This window comes from Hermetia illucens, chromosome 3 (assembly GCF_905115235.1).
Source record: "Hermetia illucens chromosome 3, iHerIll2.2.curated.20191125, whole genome shotgun sequence".
Classification (NCBI taxonomy): domain Eukaryota; kingdom Metazoa; phylum Arthropoda; class Insecta; order Diptera; family Stratiomyidae; genus Hermetia; species Hermetia illucens.
The window spans coordinates 124,522,786-124,544,452 of NC_051851.1; the positions used below are offsets into that span (position 1 = coordinate 124,522,786).

Here is a 21,667-nt window from a genome sequence, read left to right on the forward strand (position 1 = left end):
TCAACCATGCCCCTACCTCCGATGTTACGAGGCAGGTTCATCCGCTTCACGGCAGAGTTTGGATGATGCATTCAGAATTTGGACATAGTTGTCCGTATCCGCCGCTGGGCATTTTCCAGGTCGGTGTTCGGCTGCGGAAATATTCCGAATGCATAAACCAGTGAAGGGATAGCGAATATATTCAACGCGCTTATTTTATTCTTCCCCGAGAGATGCGATTTCAGTACCAGCTTTACACGTCGCAGGAATTTGGATAGCAGAGCATCCTTCAGAACAGAACACTCTAGCATGGGTTCCTTGCGGGGTTTAGTGCAATACAAAACCAAAAGGGCTCAACGAATCCTCCTGGAAGATGCATCGCCGTATACGGTCGGGGTTGTGAGGTATTAGCACCCTCAGATGCACTGATTAGGTTGTATGCCACCCTTCCATGACTGTCGCCAAAAGCTTTATTAGTTTCGGAACAATGCGATACAAATCTAGGACATCGATTAGCCAAGTATGCGGGACGCTATCGAAAGCCTTGACATAATCGATATAGCAACTAAAAATGTTTCTTTGGCCTCTAGTTGCTTGTCCTATAACTACCGAGTCAATAATGAGTTGCTCTTTGCAACCCCTTGACCCAACTCGGCAGCCCTTCTGCTCCTCGGACAGAATGTTGTTGGTCTCGAGGTGCGCATTCACCCTTCCACTAATAATGGACGTTATGAATTTGTAGAGAGTTGGTAAGCAAGTAATCGGTTTTGTGTCTGCAGGATCCTGCATCGGTTCCTTCTTAGGGATAAGGTAGGTAATCCCCGCAGTGAGGAAGGGTGGAAATTCCTCCGGCCGACTCATGACCTGGTTTATACTTTGTGCCAACCGACTGTATACGCTGGTAAATTTCTTATACCAGAAATTCTGCACCCGATCCAGACTTGGGCCCCTCCAGTTCTTCGAGCTGCTTATAGCTTAGCGAACTTTCTCTTCGATAACATCCGCAAATTTCATGCCAGGCGTATTGGAATAGCGGGTGCCTTCGGCGGTGATCCACTCAGCATGCTGGGCGGATAACCCCCAAAGTCCACCCCAATACTTTTTCGCTTCCGTCACTGAAAACTGTACTGTCTGGACGCTCTGTTGGGATTCGTTGAGAGATCTGAAAAAGTTCCGCTGGTTGCTCGCGTATGTTGCATTCTGGAGACGTCTGGAATGACTTTCGCCATACCGTCATATGACAGAAAGTTTCTACTTTAGCGTGTCCAGAATTTCAACTACGGGTGTCTCACTGGAGATGACATAGTTCCGATAAACCTTCTGCACTTTATTCTTCACCTATCTGCTGGCATTGCCAGTGCTGATCTGATTCAGTCTAGCAATGTGTTGCCTTAGTGAGTCCCGCCGACGCTCCAGACGAATTTTCCATGTTGGATCTCTTTGGTCACTCAAGCCAATAACATGAAAGCGAATCTTCTGACCGTGCAATCTGACAGTCGCAACTGCACCACAATACACAAGTGATTGTAGTTGCAGCAGCACCATATCAGCACACAGCCGAGATGCAATCTCATCATTGATTTGAGATAGAATTCCTGGAGTTGCTGGAGATGTATAGGGCCTGGGAATACCTGGTATATGCAAAGGATCAATATCCGAGAATTCTATACACGCTCTTTGGAATTCGTCCCGAAACTCAGCGGAAACTTCAGCTGAACGGTGGAGAAGAATGCTTCGGCGAGTACTGAAACTGTTGCCCGCAGTGCGGTGTGGTGTTGTTGATGTCGCCGCCTCTGCCCCTATCGACTCTCCGTCACCAGTTTCCCCGATGACCTCAAGTCGAACATGCTCCCTGATGGTGGCCGGGATTGTGTCGTTACGGGTAATAAAGCGGTACTGGTCTGCGACTTACTGCCCGGTCACGTGCGCGGATTGCCAGAAACGCTCAACGAATCTCTAGTGCAACAAGGGGTGATAAGATGTTATACCTGCCCCCGCCATTATTTTGTTCATTTCTTTAGTCCATTTCTTCCGCTGCCTATGCGAACCTGCTGAAGTGGTCGCCACAGATTGTGGCGAAACAGCTGCAGCAGGCAGAGCCATGCTCCTGGTCGTCGTGGCGCCTAGACGTCAAACCGCCCCACGACTAGCGGTTTCGACGCAGTGCTGTCCATTACGAGAGCCCGACCCAAGTCAGCCGACTCCCGCCGTCCGTACCGGACCTCAAATTTCTTCTTCTCATTAGATGGCTTTGTATTTTATACCTAAGTGCCAAGTGTGCGGATAGCTTCCTCAGTGAGTAATCTGCAAGACTGCAAAATTCCTGCCCTTTCCTCACCTGCCCCCTGAGATCCTGCAGTGGCGTACTGCCATTCAGATTGAAGCTATCGTGGAGGTCGTTATCGCGGCTTTTTTATTCCCAAGAAACGGGATATGAGAACCCTAGTAGATCTTCCAATGGGGCACTTCTATTTAAAAATTAGCAAATCAGGATGTCGGTGCGTTGGTTGATGGGGTAGATTCCAGTCTCTCAATCTCTTTGCTTTGAGTTCGAATGTCTGTGTTTGTCGCATTGCTGTGAGCTTATTATTTGCACAGTATTTAAGTGTGATGATAACGAAACCGAAGCACAGTTTCATCAGAGAGTGTATGGATGGATATTCTTTGAACTCTGTTCCCCTTATCTCCCTCCTTTCCCAATCTAGGGCTGATATTTTAACATTTTAACTATTTGTACGAACTAGATGGAAACGCGAGAGCCTTAAGATGCTTTATCTTTTATTGCTACATTTTTATTTCCCATCAAATTCGTTACCTTCATTCTACTTAATGTACATATATAAAATTTGTAATTCTAACCTTAGGTAATCAAAGTAAAAGCATAATGTCCATCCAATTAAATATCACTTCTTGACTAGAATAAAGTGTTACTCGTTCTTAAAATCTAAACACAGTTTTGCTTGAAATATTTGCGACTCGCTTCAAAAATCTTATATAAAAACGTTAATATGGCACTATCAGAAAATGCAAACTGGAGTAATAATTGAGAACTAATTTGAACTACCAGACGGCGGATCCTGCTGCGGGGTTTGCAACAGTTGCTGCAGTTTCGCGGCGGCCGGAAATGATCCTAGATCTAGAGGTGCTGCTCCTGTTGTACTTTGGATGTATGTTAGTAATCGGCGTAGCTCCTCTAAAGCGTTCTGCTGCATCAGGATATAGTTTTTGGCTAATAGTAAAGTTGCTATTTTCGAAAGTTTCCGTACGGACGGTGAATGGGCGTAGGGAATTACACGACGAAGTTCATCCAGAGCATCGTTCAAATCGTGCATTCGTCGACGCTCTCTGTAAAAAAAGTTGGAAGTGTGGGTGTTAATATTTTCTTCTAAATTAAATATGTCCTAAAAAAATTATGGAAGATTATGGATGTTTTTATGAAATTATTTATACATTAGTATAAGGGACTTTAAGCTTGCATCAATTAATTTGTAGGTACACAAGATGCATTTTCCCGAGAAAACCTTATTTTGCTCCCTCGTTTTCCCTCCTCAAGGCTTAAAGAACTTAGAAGATAAAGTTAGATATTCGGAGCAAGTGAGTCGTTAGTTTTCTAATTCTGATAACGAGCTCAGTGGTTTTAGTATAATTTATCGCATGTTTGTTTGCTGTGCTCGAGTATCTAAATCTCCACTGTTTTCGTAACTCTCAAATGCGACCACTGATGAAGATGTCTAGCGAGAGTTTGAAGTAAAAATGGCAACATTCTAACCTCTCAAGCAGGGTTGGTCATTTTCGGATGTTTAGGTTTAGTAGAAAGCAATATCTATGGTTCGGAGATTTTATTCGGTTGGACCCGGTCATTCGTAGACGGTAACGTGCTTGTTTCCGTAGAGAGATTGTGTGGTCTGAAGAGGCTGTCCGCGCGTTCAATAAATCCCGACAGCAACTGGCCGATGCTACACTTTTGGCATTTCCATAGCAAGAGGCACCCCTAGCCGTTTTTGTTGATGCCTCTGACATCGCAGTAGGTGCTGCCCTTCACCAAAAGGTGGATCAAGTTTGGCAGCCGTTGAGCTTCTTCTCGAAACAGTTGAATCCCGCTCAACGGAACTACAGTACCTACGATCGCGAACTGCTCGCCGCGTACTTGTCCATCAAATACTTCCGTTTCTCCCTAGAAGGCAGGCCGTTCACAGTGTTCACGGACCATAAGCCTCTCACTTATGCTTTGAAACAAAAGCCCGACAAAGCGTCCCCTCGTCAGCTTCGACACCTGAGCTTCATAAGCCAGTTTACGTCAGACATCCAGCACGTGTCCGGCAAGGACAACATAGTTGCTGACGCTTTGTCTCGTGTCTCCGAGGTTAACATCCCCGCCTCACTCGATTTCTCGGCTATTGCCAAGGCGCAGGAGGATGACGCAGCACTTCAGAGCCTCAAGTCCAACCCCAAATACAAATTTCGGGAGTTGCCAATCTTCGGCTCAAACCTCTCGTTCTGCTGCGAAGACTCGGAAAACGGACCTCGGCCATACATTCCGGCCACATTTCGAAAGGAAGTGTTCCACGCAGTTCACGACTTGGCGCATCCCGGCATCAGGACAACAAACCGGTTAGTCACCGGAAAATACTTCTGGCCCTCCATGAACAAGGATATCAATTCCTGGGCCAGAGAGTGCATCGCATGCCAGAAGTGTAAAGTCTCCAGGCATGTAAGGAAAGAAGTGGGCTCATTCCCCCGCACTACCAAGCGTTTCCACACGATACACCTCGACATAATAGGGCCTTTGCGAGACTCGCACGGCTACAAGTATTGCCTCACAATCATCGACAGGTTCACGCGGTGGCCTGAGGCAATACCTCTGAAAGACATTAAGGCGCAATCTTGTGCCGAAGCCCTCTGCCGAGAGTGGATACCTCGCTTTGGCGTCCCTGCAGTGCACATCACTGACCAGGGAATGCAATTTGAATCCACCCTTTTCTCGGAGTTAGGCAAACTCCTGGGTTTTAAACGCCAGCGGACTACGGCATACCACCCGCAATCCAATGGGATGCTGGAACGTTGGCACCGGACGCTGAAAGCCGCCATTATGGCACGCGACGACCCGTCCTGGAGTCAAGTCTTGCCCCTCGTCCTACTCGGCCTTCGTACAACCCGCCGAGAGGAATTTGCTGCCAGCCCCGCGGAGCTGGTATACGGGGAGAACCCAAGACTCCCAAGCGATCCGGTCTTCGACAAGAGATCGGGTCTCACGGAGTCGGGGTTGGTGCGTCTGCTGAGGAACAATCTCCGACGCATCAAAGCGCCACCACCCACTCGACACTCGTCCATACCTGCTTGTTCGCCCAAGGAACTGGACACATGCACGCACGTGCTGATCAGGACGGATGCCGTCCGGAAGCCGCTGCAGCCTCCATATGAGGGCCCGTACCGCGTTCTCGAGAGGGGAGAACATTTCTTCCAGCTCGAGATCAGTGGTCACAAAAAGGCGGTCTCTTTGTCCAGGCTGAAACCCGTGTGCGCCCCGAAGCAGCGTCGTGTCCGCTTTGTGGATTAACGGCGAACGAAGTTCCGGGATCCGTCGCCGAAACCCCCTAGGTTTCGTCTGGGGGCGGAGTGATGTGGCGCGGCAGGATCTGCAGCATTCGAAATTTATTTCGAATGTTGCGGATGCGGACGGGTAGATGGCGCGGAACTCTCCACTCACTCATTTTCGGAACGCACCAAGGGAGTGGAGAATTAGCGGTGGAAAAATGCCGTTGGTTGGGACAGTAAAGACCGCATGGAAATAAGCCGGTCTCTTCTGTTTCCAACCGCGGCGGCGTAAACATCACATCATATATAAAGATACATCACCTTGTGAATTTTGAGTATAAAGACTAAAAAGATTATATACCTAATTGATTTCATAAGTTAAGTATAATTGTGCATGAAGGAATATATATTCAGGTTAAAGTCTTACATACGAGTAATTTTGACGTAAAAGCTTAGAAATAAAAGAAAGACTAAAAGGCGAAGTACGTTTGATGTCAATAAAATTATTCCAGACCAGACAAAGCTCAACTAAATCATCCTGAATGCGAAGAAGACATTTTTGACTTAATTACCTCCATTTGCAAAGTAATTCTCGCAGACTGGGTAATATGACACCTTCTAAAGCGAAGCTTCAGAATTCCGTGGTGTCTTCTCAAAAGCAAAATCAGACTTGCACAACCGTTCCTGCTTTAGTGGCAGCATCACCCCGCTCCTCAAGACGTCCCCGGAACGAATCACCGCGAACGTGGATAAAATCGTTGAAAACCAGTTCCTGCCGAGCATAGCAGTGTTAAAGATAATGAAGATAACTCAACAGAATTGAAACCAAAGTCCAAAGCCCTTTCATTTTCCCTACCGAAAAAAGGCCACCACGTGTGGGTTTCCACCTAAAGGGGTTGCTTCGGAAAATAAGCTCCGCCACCGCAAGTTCATGCCACACGTTATTCTACCCAAAAACAGGACCCACATTTTCAAATTGTTAGCAAAGGATGTCTTCGTACTTCCTTGGAAAATGAGCTCACTAAGGTCTTACTTTACATAGTCAACTGCACCATTGTCAATACTTATTGGGAGAAACGTTTCGTATTAACGTAACATAGAATCCGAAAAATTCTAAGTTGTAATTTCATATTGTATATTGTGGTGGAAAAACCATTTTTAAGGTTTTGTGTGAAACAAAACCTTATTAGAATCGAGTCGGTCTCTGTCTGTCCGTCTGTCTGTCTTTTTTTTTGGTTGGGAGAATCTAGGACACGCATGCCGGACTCTTACCGTTTAAAACCTCCCATATTTTCTCCACACTCTCCCCGCGGGACCACCGTTTCGGTATTGCTTCACAGGGCTGTTCAGTTCTTAGCTGTTCACTCTAAACGAGCTGCTACCGCTTTGCGTGGCGTTAATTGCAGTAGCTTCCCTTCTATGTCTCCGCTGTCCTTCTGCTGCTTTTAGTTGCTGGTGGATCCGTTTCACCATTGCAACTACCACGTTCCATGTTCTATTTGATTGCACCATGTACCTTATCAGATTTTCCACCGTTAAACGGGTATTTACCTCTGTTTCAAGCTTTCTCCTTGAGCTTTTAAATCTGGGGCGGGCGAAGAAAACGTGTTCTGGATTTTCGGCTGTACCTTCACACGTAGGACAATCTCCGCGTGGTCCCTTCCTTTTTGCCATGCAGCCAGTGACCGCAAACACTCACTTTGTTTGTTTAGACTTCCTGATTTTCATCATCGGTTAGAATGTCTACTGGGATCATCCCCGCAATCACGCATGCTGCCTCATAAGATGTTGTTCGGCAGGCGCAACATGTTCGGAGAGCGCTTAATCTTAATCTGTCTACGATTTCTCCGATTTTTATGGCCGACGCCTATACTGCTGCCGCGTATAAAAGTACAGAGCTAACGACTCGCGATAAGAGTAATCGTCGACTGTGCTTCGGGCCGTCTACATTTGGAAGCATCATTGCCAGTGTTGAGCTGATAGTCGCCGCTGTCTGCCCAGTAAACTTTAGGTGGGGTTTAAAGCTCCGCTTGGAGTCGAATATTACTCCCAGCTATTTCAGCGATGGCTGAGAGCTAACAACATGCGCCCCAATGCAAATTTCAACAGTTTTCTGTTTTCACCGCTTTGTAAAGAGCACCAACTCCGTCTTGTGTTCGGCAAGCTCCAGCTCGTGGTCTTGAAGACTTGATCGTTCGTATAGTCTCGTTCGCATATATCTGTACTTCGTCGGGGTGACTGGATGTTATGACCACTCCAACGACGACAATGGCTTGTTTAGCTAGTGGAAGACGTAAAACGCCATTATACATGAAGTTCCATAGCAGAGGGCCCAGAACAGACCCCTGCGAAACTCCTGCCGTTATTACATACATCTTCGACCCTTCGTCCGTATCATAAAGTAACTTCTGCTGTCGGAAGTAATCGAAGATTATATTTAATATGTATTTTGCTGTTTGTGCCGCGATGACCGCTTCGATGATATGGTTCCATCTGGCAGAACTGAACGCGTTTTTCATGTCGAGTCACTAGTGCGCAGTATTTTCCTTCGTCGTAGGATTTTCTGGCTAGTTCAAAAATCTGTTTGGTAGCACCAACCGCTGACCGAGCCTTCTGGAAGTCAAAATGCCTATCCGATAAGTAACATCCACTATCAATTAATGGGTATAACCAGTTACAGATTACCCGTTCCTACCTTGCCTATTGTATTGAGAAGACAGATAGGTCTATAGAATGTTGGTTCACCTATCGGCTTACCTGTCTTCGGAATCAATACAAGCTTTTCTATTTTCCACTCTGCGGGGAAGGACCCTTCTTTTAGGCAATCTGTAAATACCCGTGCAAACATGCTTGGCGCCATTCTCACTGCTAATTTCAGCGCCTTTTTTGGCATCCCGGACCCTTTTCACTGCTTGCAAGACTTCGTCTGTGGTTACTGGAGGTATGTTTTCGGCGCTCATTGGTATCATTAGGAAGATTGTTTCCGAATGTTGGGGGAACAATGTCAAAACTATCTCCTACAATAATCTAGGCCAGATAATAGGAGGGGACCTTTTGCCTTTTATTGCTGACATGGACTTGTACGCTCCTTTCCATGGATCTGAGTCTGCCTCATCACAAAGTTGCTTGAAGCAATCATCTTTACTTTTCGTGATGGCCCATTGCAACTTTTTTCGTCCCTGTTTTTATTCATGGTACCGTTGTTCATGGTCTGGCATGTTTCTTCGGCGTTGACTCCGCCTTCCGGCCTTCAAGAATTCCGTACGACACTTCGCTATTTCAGCGTTCCACCGGTAGTTAGGATTACGCTTCCGAGACCGTGCACATCTTGGCATGGAAGCGTCACATGCTCGGTATATCTTTTGAGACAGCTGCGTAAACTTGGTGTTCCACTGCAATACCTCAAGAAATGTATCCTCGTCAAGTGCTCTTGATGACCAACCTGTTTCTGGTTTCTTTAGGTGAGGATTTATTGTTCTGGGTCCCTTTTCAATAGTAATATATATCGCCTGGTGGTCGCTATGCGTGTATTCTTCGCTAACAATGTCTTACAAAAGTGAGATCTACACCGGAGCCTAGCTCTCCACACTTAAAGGTGTTTACATTTCCGATGTTTGTCAGGGTGACGTTTAGGCAGGAGAAAACCTCAAGTAGGATTCTTCCCCTTTCATTTGTAGGAAGGTAATGAGGGTTTTTACTAAAGTCCTTCGCCAAATGATTTTCCTCTCCACATCTCCGACACAGTTTGGATCTATCAATGGTGCTAGTGCAATCCTTCACCATATGTCCGAATTTGCTTACGTAGCCTACACATGGCCCAACCGATGCGGATTTTACCCGCAGACAGTGCTTTTGTAGCTGAGGTCATAGACATAGTTAGGGTCGCTGTCTGCGTTCCACCGTACGCTCTCCTCAGGCTCCTGATGTCCGTTTCCTGCACGTCCCCCAGTTCTGTCTGTCTGTCTTTCACACCCGATTTATTCGGAAACGGCTGGACTGATTGTCACGAAAATTGGTGAGAGTATGTGATCTGCTGTTCTCTTTACATGCAGCGGCACCATTTTGTCTTAAGTTTAAGGGGGGCTCCCCATACATGTGAATGGAGGGTGCAAAATTTTTTTTCACTGAATGTAGCCATGTGGGGTATCAAACGAAAGGACTAAGGGTTTGATACCTCAACGAAAGAGCTGAATTAGTACTTTTCGAAACTGGTTCCATATTTGATATCGGGTTAAACATAGGGGAGTGAGGACTCAAAATATCGTCCTCAGAACCTATCCAACCGAAAAATATCACAGTGGTGCATCTCGACGAAATCTAGGCCTCGACATACATCCGGTTCCGATATCTGTTCAAATAAATTTAATAGTATATTTCCACATTTTAGAAATTTACCCGGCAACCCCCCGCATGTCCATCCCAGAAGTACAAAATTTGGCGTGGGTGTAAGGGATAACATAATGCACAATTTGGTTAAGTTTGAAGAAAATCCAACTATTATTAACAAAATTCTAGGGGGTGAGACTTTGCCATTTTTTTGTGAATTTCATGCACTTTTCAACCTGTATGATGTCATCATCACATACCAATTCGTCAATACCACAACGAAATGAATTCAAATATTTTCACAATCGCGATTCTAATGGACGAGCCTCGTCGAAAAATCTCTACACTTTCACAAGGAGTCGCCTTCCATTATTTGCTTAATGAATACATTGAAGTAAGCATTCCATTCAATATGAGCAAAGCTCAAGCAGGGCAGAGTTTTCATTAATGTACTTAACGAAGGCCTTCGATCCCGCAGAAAACTAGCAGACTTATTTCAGCAGAGTAGCGAGCAATGCACATTTAATCCTGGTTCACGATATTGTAAGGAATTTGTTACTTCGCTTCGAATAACTGGGCCAGCTCATTACTTTTAGTGGCAAAAAAGATGGGCCCTGATTCCCTTGATGGTACTACAGACGCCTCAGTAATGTCGCTGTCTCTGAACATATTCCATCGTGATGATTAACCTACAGCAAATTCTGCCTGGATCAAGGAATGACAATTTATAGGGACACATAACCCATTGCGGTTTGCTTCTACATACATACGGATGTCGTTAAGGAAGCTTAGCGGTTTGCTGTCTGTCTGTCCGTTTGTCAGTCTGTCTGTCTGTCCGTCTGTCTGTCTGTCCGTCACACGCTTTTTTCTCGGAGACGGTTATAGCGATTGACAAGAAATTTGGTACAGAACTGTAAACGCTCGCACATACGGTGAGTTACATCCTTTTACGTTGAATTTAAGGGGGGCGGGTCTCCATACATGCAAAAGGGGGTGTAAAATTGTTTTTCATTAAATATAGTCATGTGGGGTATCAAATGAAAGGTCTCGATTAGTACTTTTCGAAGCCGCTCTTAGTTTTGACATTTTTTGGAAGGATGGGGAGTGTGGGGGGTTGAAAGCGACCATTTCTTTAAAGGGGGCATTCTCAGAAACTAGCAAAACGAAAAATCTGAAAAAAATCAGAAGGCTGCCACTATATGGTACCTGGGCTCCGAAATACCTTCCATACCGATATCTGTTCAAATAAACTTAATAATAGTATATTACTATATTTTTTTGTAATTGGCTGGAAACCCCCCTTTAGTTCATCCTAGCACCAGGTGCAGTGATGTAGGCTATAATGTAGAGCATAATCTTACCAAGTTTGGTGGATATCGCGCTATTACTAACAAAGTTATAATACGTCAAAGTTGGTGCTTCTTTGAAAATTGAAGACTATGAATGCCAATATCACCCGAAAGTGGATACTCTCACATAATATATGGATATATTACGTGCTACGTACTAAAAAATACAGAAAACCTTTTGTACCTGAAGCGTCCAGCTTCCGATTTCCCGACTTGTTTCAAATTATATTTATATATGAATCGTTTACCTACCGGAATCATTGATATATAGTTTCAAAAAATAAACGCAGCTAATTAGGGATTTTAAAACAACTCGGTACTATCTTTCTTCTTCTTCTTTCATATAAGTCAGTTTGACATTGGTTCCTGACCTCCTCCTTGGTGGAGCAACAGCTTTTCCTGATTTCGAAAACCGGGTAACATTCACTTTGTCAATCAAACCGTTCAATTGAGGCTTTTCAGATGGTCATTTGCCTTCTACTTGGCTTTTGGAGAGATATCTAGAAATTTTCCTGTCATTCATTCGCTCTACATGGTAGGTAGGCCTGGATATTATAAACTTTGATATGGATCGCGGCTTCGGGTTCGTCGCATAAAAGGTGCAATTTTGTATTATATGTATATTCGCCATCCTCCATATCGGCTAGTTCTCGTTGCTATATCACAGGGGTGTTCTGAGATGGAGGCAGGAAAGACGGTCAGAAACCCTGTCGGTCAAACCAAAGCCAAGTGACCGAGGAGAACCTCCACGAGGTGGCACCGGGGAACACTGTACTCTTGGCTGCCCGTGATGCAGTATCCGAATACTCCAAGGCTTATATAGGCGATCAGACCTGAACCTGCACGGAGGCTCATCTGAAATGGTTACGAGATCGTTTATACTCGTGACACCAAAATTCCATGCTAGGAACAAACATACAGTCTTAAAGTACCATATCATCAAAGACGATATCAAAGAAGACGAACTAAGGACTCAGCAAGTTTTAAGCACTTGTTTAGTGCCGAATGTATCTGTGCAACAGCAAAAAGAAAGAAGAAAACTCTATCGCGCACTTCTGGGACAGATATTTTCAACTTTTATCATTGAAATTTGTTTTTATAGTTTATAAGGTGATAGTGGCTGCCTCCTTTTTTCCTCCGCAAGTGTCAGCCCAGTTCCCTTAAATTAAACCTTTATAAAATTAATTGCTTGGCAAAATGATAGCTCAACATTCCCAAGATGACTTGCCAGTACTGACATTTTCTCCATATGCCTGGTCTATACTTCATGGGATGCTTAAGGGCCTTATTCGGTGCAAGATTCAGGTTCGGAGCTTAGCTGCCCCCTTTTTTGCCGTGTATTTTCAGTCACACTCGCATCGCATTGAGAAGTCTCTGGGGGCAGTCATACTGATTATGCTGAAGGAATAATCTCTCGTTTTTCTTGAAAACGGTTACACCGATTGACGGAAGTATAGCAACTTTGAAATCCTGCATACCCTACATTGTTATTACTAATAAAGGAGTCGTTCCCCTTTCTAAGTGACATGAGGCTGAAAAATTGTGAAAGTGTATTTTCATTTGATTTGATTTGTTGATGTTCCCTTGTTCTTCCTATAACTTGCTTTCACTTTTCTTTACTGTTTTGCACTACGTAGTTGTAAAGCGATTTATCCGCCGGTCATTCTAGAAAAGTAGATTTCATTGCGTGGAATAGCTAGCCTCAGTCCAGTCCACGTACACCAACGTAGTTCTTCGTTTCGTAATATCTCAGGAGGGAGTATCTCTATGACATGACACAGACAAGAGCAGATGATCTTGCGAGTGACAGTGGCGGTCACTTTCAGGTTATACCTATAGTAGAGGACATTGACACGGAACTCCGCCATGCTATTAACATAGTATGCTGGTCCCAAGGCCAGGTAAAGGAGGAGGGTTTGAGGCAACGTACTCTGTACTATCCTCAGTAAAACAAAAATAAAATGTTGAGATCAGGGAAAGAGATAAATAGAGTATAGTTGGAGTTATTCTCCTATGCTAAATCCTACCTTATCTCTCTTGGTGACAGGCCCCGCGACAGGTCGACCAAGAAAATGCATAGAATGTCGTTACAAACATGATGATCGGATTAAGTCACAGGCCTCGGAGAAATGCTAGGGCGTCCACCTCAGTCGACGCGGCAGGACGGGCCCCGGTCGAGAAATGGGCAAGGGTTCTTGACGCATGGACGGCGTCAAGACGTAAGCAAGTTAGTCCGCACACAACGAACAAAACAAATACGTGTCTGCACGATAAATGTTGGCACCCTAACTGGAAAGACCAAGGAACTCGCAAGAGCCCTTCGGAAAAGGCACATTGATATCTGCGCTCTGCAAGAAACCCGATGGTCTGGTGCCAAAAGCTGCGACATTGAACGTGAACGCGGTAAAAATGGCTACAAACTTCTCTATTTTGGTAACCCACACACTCAATATGGTGTTGGCATTGCCATCTCAGAGGGTTTCCGTGATGCCATTAAAGAAGTCGAACGATTTGATGATCGGCTGATGAAGCTCACCATTATATCAGCTGATCGCACTATTCACTTCTTCACCGCGTATGCACCACAGACAGGTCGACCTGATGCCGAGAAAGATGCCCGCAAGGTGGATGATCGACTGGAACCTACGATTTCCAGTTGGTACTTTTTTGCCCAATTCTTGATGTTGTTGAATAGGTAGGAGTATGGGATACTTATTCGTCTAGTGGTTGCCTCCTTCTGTTGCGAAAATAGCGTTGTATAGGCATGCCTATTGTGTTGCCTAGGCGTAGGTTCCAGTCGATCATCCACCTTGCGGAGTTTACTGGGCAGCGTTAAGGATCCCTTGGGAGCGAACGAGAAAAGTGGGATTTACCGAATAACGTGCAGCGACTGCAACAAAATATACATAGGACAAACGAAACGCCTGATAACGACGAGATTTGACGAGCATATTAGGGAAGCGGTAAATTGTGTTCGGAAACAAAAATCGTCCATAAGGTCATCAGTGGCAGCGCACATAGTCGAAGAAGCCCATAGCATCCAACGCGATAACCTTGAGCTCTTGAGGCATACAAACCGAACGACAACCCTGGACCCTTGGGAAAGTCTGGAAATTCTAAGAGAAGACGCGACGCGGTTATTAAATACAGATTCCGGTAATTGCCCCTCAAAACTAATAAGACTTGCCGCGGTAATTAATAGATAATTAAGTTAATAATTTAATGTTTTTTCTTTTTTCTATTTTCTTTCTTGGTAAAAGTAATTTAGGTAATTAGTGTTTTTAGTATAAATAGAACCATAGAATCGTAATTGTTTTCATTAGCTTTGTACTGATGAAGGGAGTAAGTTGCTCCCGAAATATATATATACATAATAAAATAAAATTGTAGTTGGGATTAAGCTAATGGTCTATTAATTTTGGACTTAACTACAAACTGAAGGCGATATCTAACATGAAAAGAAAGGTAACCTAGCAGAATATTCAAATTACCGTCCGATCCGGTTATTTTCCTTTACCATGAAAATTTTTGAACGCATTCTTGACAACCGTATTCGCGAAATCGTTGAAATAACCGTGAATCAAGCCGGATTTGTCAAGAACTGCGGAACTACTGACGCAATACACGCTACGCGGTTACTCATGGAGAAACACCGTGAGAAGCATCGCCCTCTTTACATTGCCTTTCTGGATCTAGAGAAAGCGTTTGACTGTGTGCCACACGAACTCATGTGGGATGCTTTACGACAACACTTAGTGCCAGAAGGACTTGTGCGCTGGGTTCAGCTGCTCTACCACGATCCGAAAAGTCAAGTTGGAAGTGTGGGAGGTGTATCAAAACCCCTTCGAGTCTCTGTTGGTGTTCATCAAGGAAGCGCTCTCTCAACACTCCTCTTTGTTCTTCTTATGGACACCGTCACACGGGATATCCAACGTCCAGCGCCCTATACACTGCTTTATGCAGATGATGTTTTCCTAGCATCTAATAGCAAAAACTTGTCCAAAAATGGAATGATCGCCTCATGCAACAGCGCCAGTGATCTGGCCATAACTGAGCGATTTAAATATCTGGAGTCAACGCTATCAGCCAATGGAGAAATGCGTTATGAAATTGCTTCATGCATTAACGCAACCTGGATGAAGTGGCGTTCGACTGATGTTCTTTGTAATCGACGTATCAACGAACGTCTCAAATCTAAAATTTACCGCAATGTCGTCCGTCCAGTCGCTCTTTATGGTTCTGAGTGTTGGCCGACCATAAAAGACAATGAACGGCGTCTTGCGGTAATGGAGACGAAGATGCTACGTTGGACTAGTGGCGTCACACATTTAGATCACATCCGAAATGAGGATATCCGCGATCGTTATGGGGTTGCACCGATCGTGGAAAAGTTGCGAGAGAGTCGTCTTCGATGGTATGGTCACGCAATTCGTGCAAACGAGAATTCACTTGCCAAGATTGGTCTGAACATCGAAGTCGATGGTAAACGACCAAAAGGCAGACCTAAACTTGGCTTGGCTTGGCTTGATACGCTGGATGGGGATTTAAAAGCCTCGAGATTGCACCCAGATCAGGCATTCGATAGAGCCAAATGGCGAAGCCGATCACGACGAGCCGACCCCGCTTGTGAACGGGATAAAGGCTGAAGAAAAAGAAAAAGAAAAGGAGGACATTGACACGGAACAGCATTTGCAAATTTTGAATAAAACAGCGGAGACGGTCTTGTATTAATGCATCGAGTGGCATCACGTTCAGTGCTATTGTCAGCAGCAGTACCCTACCCCAAAAAAAAAAATAATTGTCAGCAGAAGGAACGCTACCCACATTTGCGAGCTTTTTCATGTCTTCTGTATTACTTCCTTCAATGCAAATATGAAGATTGCGTTGACTTTTCTTGTCGTCTTCTCCAGTTCCAAAATCAGTTGATTAAGGTCCGTGACTTAATAAGAGTATGCCATCAGCGTAGTCGAGGTTTTTTTGATAAAGATGTTATCCGCTTTTGGCTTCTGCACGTTTTCCGACCAAACTGGCATGAAGGCTGTCAGTGAAAAAATAGTATCGCTGACACAATTCAGCCTTGCCAGATTTCAATTTTATCTAGATACAACGTGACATTTTCTGTCCTCGATCTGATAATAGCTATTAGTTTCTTCAAAGTTGATTCTCGAAATTGATGGAGAGCAGGTGGGGCATGGATCTTAACCTCGGAGATTATTTATAGGATACTACATAGCTTTTAATAGTTTCGTCTCGTTTCACCGATAAATCCTACCACTGATAAGGGAACCCTCAGGGGTCCTTAATAGGTCGCTTAAGATACGGGGAATAGCTTCCCCGTGGTATCCGTACAAGTAGTTCTGACTTTTTAGCTTAGGCGTTATACCCACATCCTAATAATCGACACACGTCGGAACACCCTGGGATTCTTTGGAGCCGTCGTAAACTCTTTGCCGATGTCGATGGGGTATGTGAGACTAGGTTTTCCAAAGTGGTAGTTGTTGCGTGTATCAGAAGCCACCCCTTCCAGACTCTGCTCGGGTGGTATACATTGAATCGGTATTAGTCAACCCTGTTGTCCCGAGCGAGTGCTGATCTGTGAAGGAGATTTTACCCAGGTGGTCTTCAGGGATCAAAAGAAAAAGACGACACGAATGGTGGAACATCAAAAGAAAAGCTGGGAGACCGAAGAAGGACTAACCCGTCCGCTTCACTTATTAAACCGGCAGAAGACCTTTGCCGATGCCCTCTACGAGATCCGGTATAAGATCAAGCCCGAAGACAGTGGAGCAGAAGTTCTTCCATTCGATGTTTAGATTATGCAACCTGTTGGGGATCTGAGGCGACGGTAGCATGACGCAGATTGGTCCGGCTAGATCACAAAGCGAATAGCTGCATGAAGAAGAAGATTGTGTTCTCTGCAGAGACCATGGCGCGTCTGGTGACCGCGTTGCACATACTGCGGGTCGGGGGTAGTGTCTGCATCTGCATCCTATAGATCAACATGCATCGAAGTGCAACCGCTCAAGGACCCAGTTTCATGGCACCTCTACTTTTCAGGTACTGATGCAATCTCAATTTGGGGCGGCAACCGCCTTAGGATTCTTGTTCAAGGCCGAAGGGATGGATTTGTATGGATTGGGTGTTTAGGGATAACGTTTTCTAGTGTCTAACGCCGAATAAGGCGATACCGGACTTTCGACGTAGGTTGATGCTCTGAAAAACGCTATTTTGGGTATGGAGGGGATCCTGGGATCCTGGTTGTGGGTGACTTCAATGCCAACGCAGTTGAATGACACATGTTTCACCTAGACTGAAGAGAGAAACGAATTCTCGAAACGGCCATGCGGAGCGGGCTCGTAGTTTTAAACACCGTATCCACGCCAATGTTCCGGCGTAGAGGCTGCAAACGAAGCATTTTTGACGTAAATTTTTCATCGGAATCACTGATTTTTCGGGATGGGACCCTCAATATATGGCGTTTGAACTGGTTCACTTCTCGGTGTGCACCAGCTCGCTGTGCGTGGAACGGATTCGTCGAAGCTCTAGGAGCAGGCAGAACCACGCTGGAGGCACGTCCGAGTGTCCTGCAGGTGACACTGTTGTAAATTTAGTGATGGACCTGAAACTACAGCCTGTGGCATCTAAATGCCCAGGAGGGGACCTACACGGAGAATACTTTCTATGCGGACGACGGAAATTGCCGAGTTCCGGAAGGTGTGTCAATGGAGGAACGCAATAAAAAGAAGTAAAGTTTGCTGCTGACAGGACCTAGTCGATGGAGCGAATGGGGGATCGTGGGGACTCGGTTATAAACTGTATATCTGCATACTGTATGTATGGACCGGCCGTTTTGTACGGGCATTATTTTCTGCACATCCCGTACTGGTAGATGACAACAGTTGGACGGAGGATTCCACAAGTATTGAAAGAGGCATTCCTCTCTATGGAAAGCAAGGTATTCCGACAGACTTATACATACTGGTGTGGAACCATCGGCCAGACCTACTGCATGGCGTATTCAACACTTGCCTGAAAGATGGTATTTTTCCCTTCCGCGCGACCGACACTTTGTACGCTTGACATGACCCTATAAGTGTTCGAAAAGCTCACCTGGAGTTGACTCGCTAAGACAATTTGGTTTTAGAGCAGAGATATCCACGGTGTGGATGCTGTCATGCAAGTGGTGGATGCAGTTCATCAAGCTGAGGTACCCAGCCGCCGATCCCGGCGTTGAACAGGCGCAAAGTAGACTTGGTATATTGATGTAACGGGTAAGCGCCAACATTGTCAGAGAGATGCTCAGCAGCGCTGACACATGGAACCGTGTTGCGCATTGCAATCGAAGACTGAGCTTGATCGATTGGAGGGCAGGGATTCATTGAACTAACAGCTCGCTTCCTCTTCTTCCCTTGGTGGAAGGAATTCCCTGATTTGAAGGCTCCCTAAGACGGGAGACCCGGAGGGCTACCCCGAAGTAATGTGACAAACGGTGGTATACTAGTATACGGGAGTGTGTTTAGTTGGTAACTGATGGCGCGACTTTGCGTGCCCATTCATCCATCCCTTGTGCCCGGACAGCTGAGTGGTTAGAGCACAAGGCCATCGTACAGACGGTCGCGGTCTTGAATGAAGTGCTCTAACACACTTTAAGGCCCTGATCGAGGTGGTTTGTTACGCCAACGATTATTATTATTATTCATCTACCCTAACCTAAAAAAGGAAAGGAAATGGCATAGGTGGTATGATGTACGACGAACCATCTACCCCTATAATGGTACGAAAGCTGTCCAAGTAGAGGACGCAGTCATTGAACCGAGAAAATTGGATGGCCGATTTGGTGTGACAAGTCATTAAAAGAAGAAGACGTTTCATAAAGTGTGTAGGTCACTTGCGTCTTGTGTATCTAAAAACTATCGAAGAGTCCTGCGTATTTGATGTAATGATACAGATGACTAAATTTGCATTTATAATGAAGCAGGCATATTATAAGGTCATGTTATGAACTAATTTTTTTGTAGCGGTATTCACGTGCTAAGTTTTATCTGAGCTTACTTCTTACTTCTAGATATAAAAGATCTCATTTACCTTGCGTTGATATTCAGTCTTACAGTTTTTCCCTGGCGATTTTTCTGTTTCGAGAGAGTTGCACTTGAACTGGAAGCTTGTGATCTTTCATGACTTCCACCAGGTTTATTTTCGTCGGTAGGTGGTTGTTGGTGGGCTAGACCAGCTGTAGATAGTCCAGATTGAGCATAGAATCCTCCCAAACCAACAGCTCCCAAAGGAGTTCGGCGCCCAGGTACGCTTTGAGGTGGACTTGGTGTTGGCCCCGGATGTCCTGCAGTCGCAATTAACGATTGGTTCGGTGCCATTGGGGGGCCATGCGCCGGAATAGGAAAACCAAAAGGCATATTGGGATCCATTGCGTATAAGTGAATTTTAGATTTTATTTCTGTAAATGGGAAGATAAACACTTTTAAGAGTTTGTAAACAAGTTTCGAATAAAAACGAGGAGTTTCGACTTATCTGACAATTATTGCTATGATATCACTTAACATCCTATCGTCATTGAGTAGTTTATCCGATAGTTGTTTTGGTTTTACTGTCTCTAAAAGTTTCTGTAATTTCGACACCGAATTTTAAGCAGTATATTAAGATGAAGGATTTGCTTCACAATCTATTTCAACCATTTTCACTTTTAATCGTCGAATTGCCCATTTAAACAAACGACCTTGTGGTACTTTACCTCTTTCCTCCACTTCCTATGGTTCGTTTTTATCACTTTTGACACTAGATTTGACTAAATTATTGATAAGTAAGTTCAGCATCACACATCGTAACTACACTTGGCATTAATCTCTGTTTCCACAACACTCGGCTCTTCGGCGCTTCAGTAGTGTAAGGGAAAGGGGAAGTATTTTGATGAAACACTTTGTCAAGTCTATTGGCAGTTTGCAATCATCGTCATTGTCCTTGTTTCTTACGATACAAAAAACTAGTCGCGTGTCCTGCTCACTCCTGGACGTGGTTAAGATTCAGCGCCATTATTCCCAAAATTGCAACAACATACACTCTTCGCCAAGTTTTCGCTTCTGGTGGTGGTTGGAGTCCTAGACCGATGTTGATCTCGGCAAGCGAGCTTTTATGACAAGGACACTCTTCTGTTCGATTATATGCCACAAATTATATTGAAAACGGAAGAGAGAGAAAAGTAATATTTCGGCTGTATTTTCATCCTTCACATGCGGTGGTAACTACCCTCTATTTCGAACTCTATTCAAACTCTAACGCTGTGGCCATTGTATTCACCCCACGGCATCGTGTCCTGGACCAGCAAATCGACATGGCATGTGCGAAAACAATGGCTGTGCTACGTCCTTCTTGCCGTTATACTTTCCTTTCTCTGTGTCTCGCCGAATCCACTTCGTCAAGCGGCTTTTCAGAGATTTTTTTTTGTGAATTATTCCCTTTCCTCTATTCCCTTTCAATGTGCGCGTAGAAATAAATTCAATTTAATATTCACCAGTCCCGAAAAATGTGCACAGTTGATAATTTTCCTCGAAGGATACTTTCAATGGAGGAATATTGAGATTTGGGACTTTATAGAAGAGGGTAGAAATGATTTTTGGGATGAATCAAAAAAGAGAAAAAATGGGGTTCTAAGCAGGATGACAAGGGCTATGAAGAAAGGTTTTGCCGCCAGCGATTATATATCGCAGTTTCGAATGTATAAAATGGATTGGTCCTGTGGGAATACCACCATAGATAAGCTGTTGTTTTCCGTAATAGTTATAATCCAGCGGAAAGGAGTCGTTTAGGTTCAACTTACATTGGGCTTAAAATAGAGCATAATGGGCTGCTTTCGGCCAACAATTTCTCTTATCAAATTATATAACGTATAATTTGTTGCCGTTGTAGATACGATTTTTATTGAATATTTGGCAGGAAAGCGAATATGTATGGCTTGCTCGGAAGGATTGTGCAAACTCTTATGAATTGCACATCATTGATCAACTTGTCGGGAACAACACGTGTGCGGTGTAGCTTGCTGAGTCCTTTCAGAAATATTTTAAATGCCATACTTGGTGTTAGATTACCACATTAGGAGACATCTACACCTTGTGGATGGTGTTTTTAACCGGTGAGTTAAATAGGTTGGTTTAATTCAAACGCGTTCAAAAGCGGATGTATCTTCGTTATGGCAGAACATGGTGTACAGTTCCTCGTTTGTTGTCTTATATCTATGGTATTTTTTTCAGTAGGGCATTGCTTGCTGGGTTTTTACTATGTCACAATTTTTAACTTTTTTTTGTTTTTAACTATTTTTGTATAATTTGAATATACGAATAAACCGCTGCATCCTAGGGAAATAAGGAAAACTATTTTGTTTTTGCTCATGATGCGGTGAGGGATAGATTATTTTCCATGTTCCATGTTGTTTTGGGGTAGGGTAGGTGAATGCATTTACGCACACAGTG

The 21,667-nt window shown here is 44.5% G+C and overlaps 1 protein-coding gene across 1 annotated transcript; it reads right to left on the bottom strand.

The window, feature by feature from the left end:
* Positions 1-2,760: 2,760 nt before the first annotated feature.
* On the bottom strand, positions 2,761-20,461 carry LOC119651805 (class E basic helix-loop-helix protein 22). Its single transcript, XM_038055593.1, has 3 exons — positions 19,936-20,461; positions 19,275-19,641; positions 2,761-3,324 (listed from the first exon to the last, which is right to left on the bottom strand). The coding sequence occupies exons 2-3, from the start codon at positions 19,610-19,612 to the stop codon at positions 3,030-3,032; spliced, it is 633 nt and encodes a 210-aa protein (XP_037911521.1). The 5' UTR covers positions 19,613-19,641; positions 19,936-20,461; the 3' UTR covers positions 2,761-3,029.
* Positions 20,462-21,667: the final 1,206 nt, after the last annotated feature.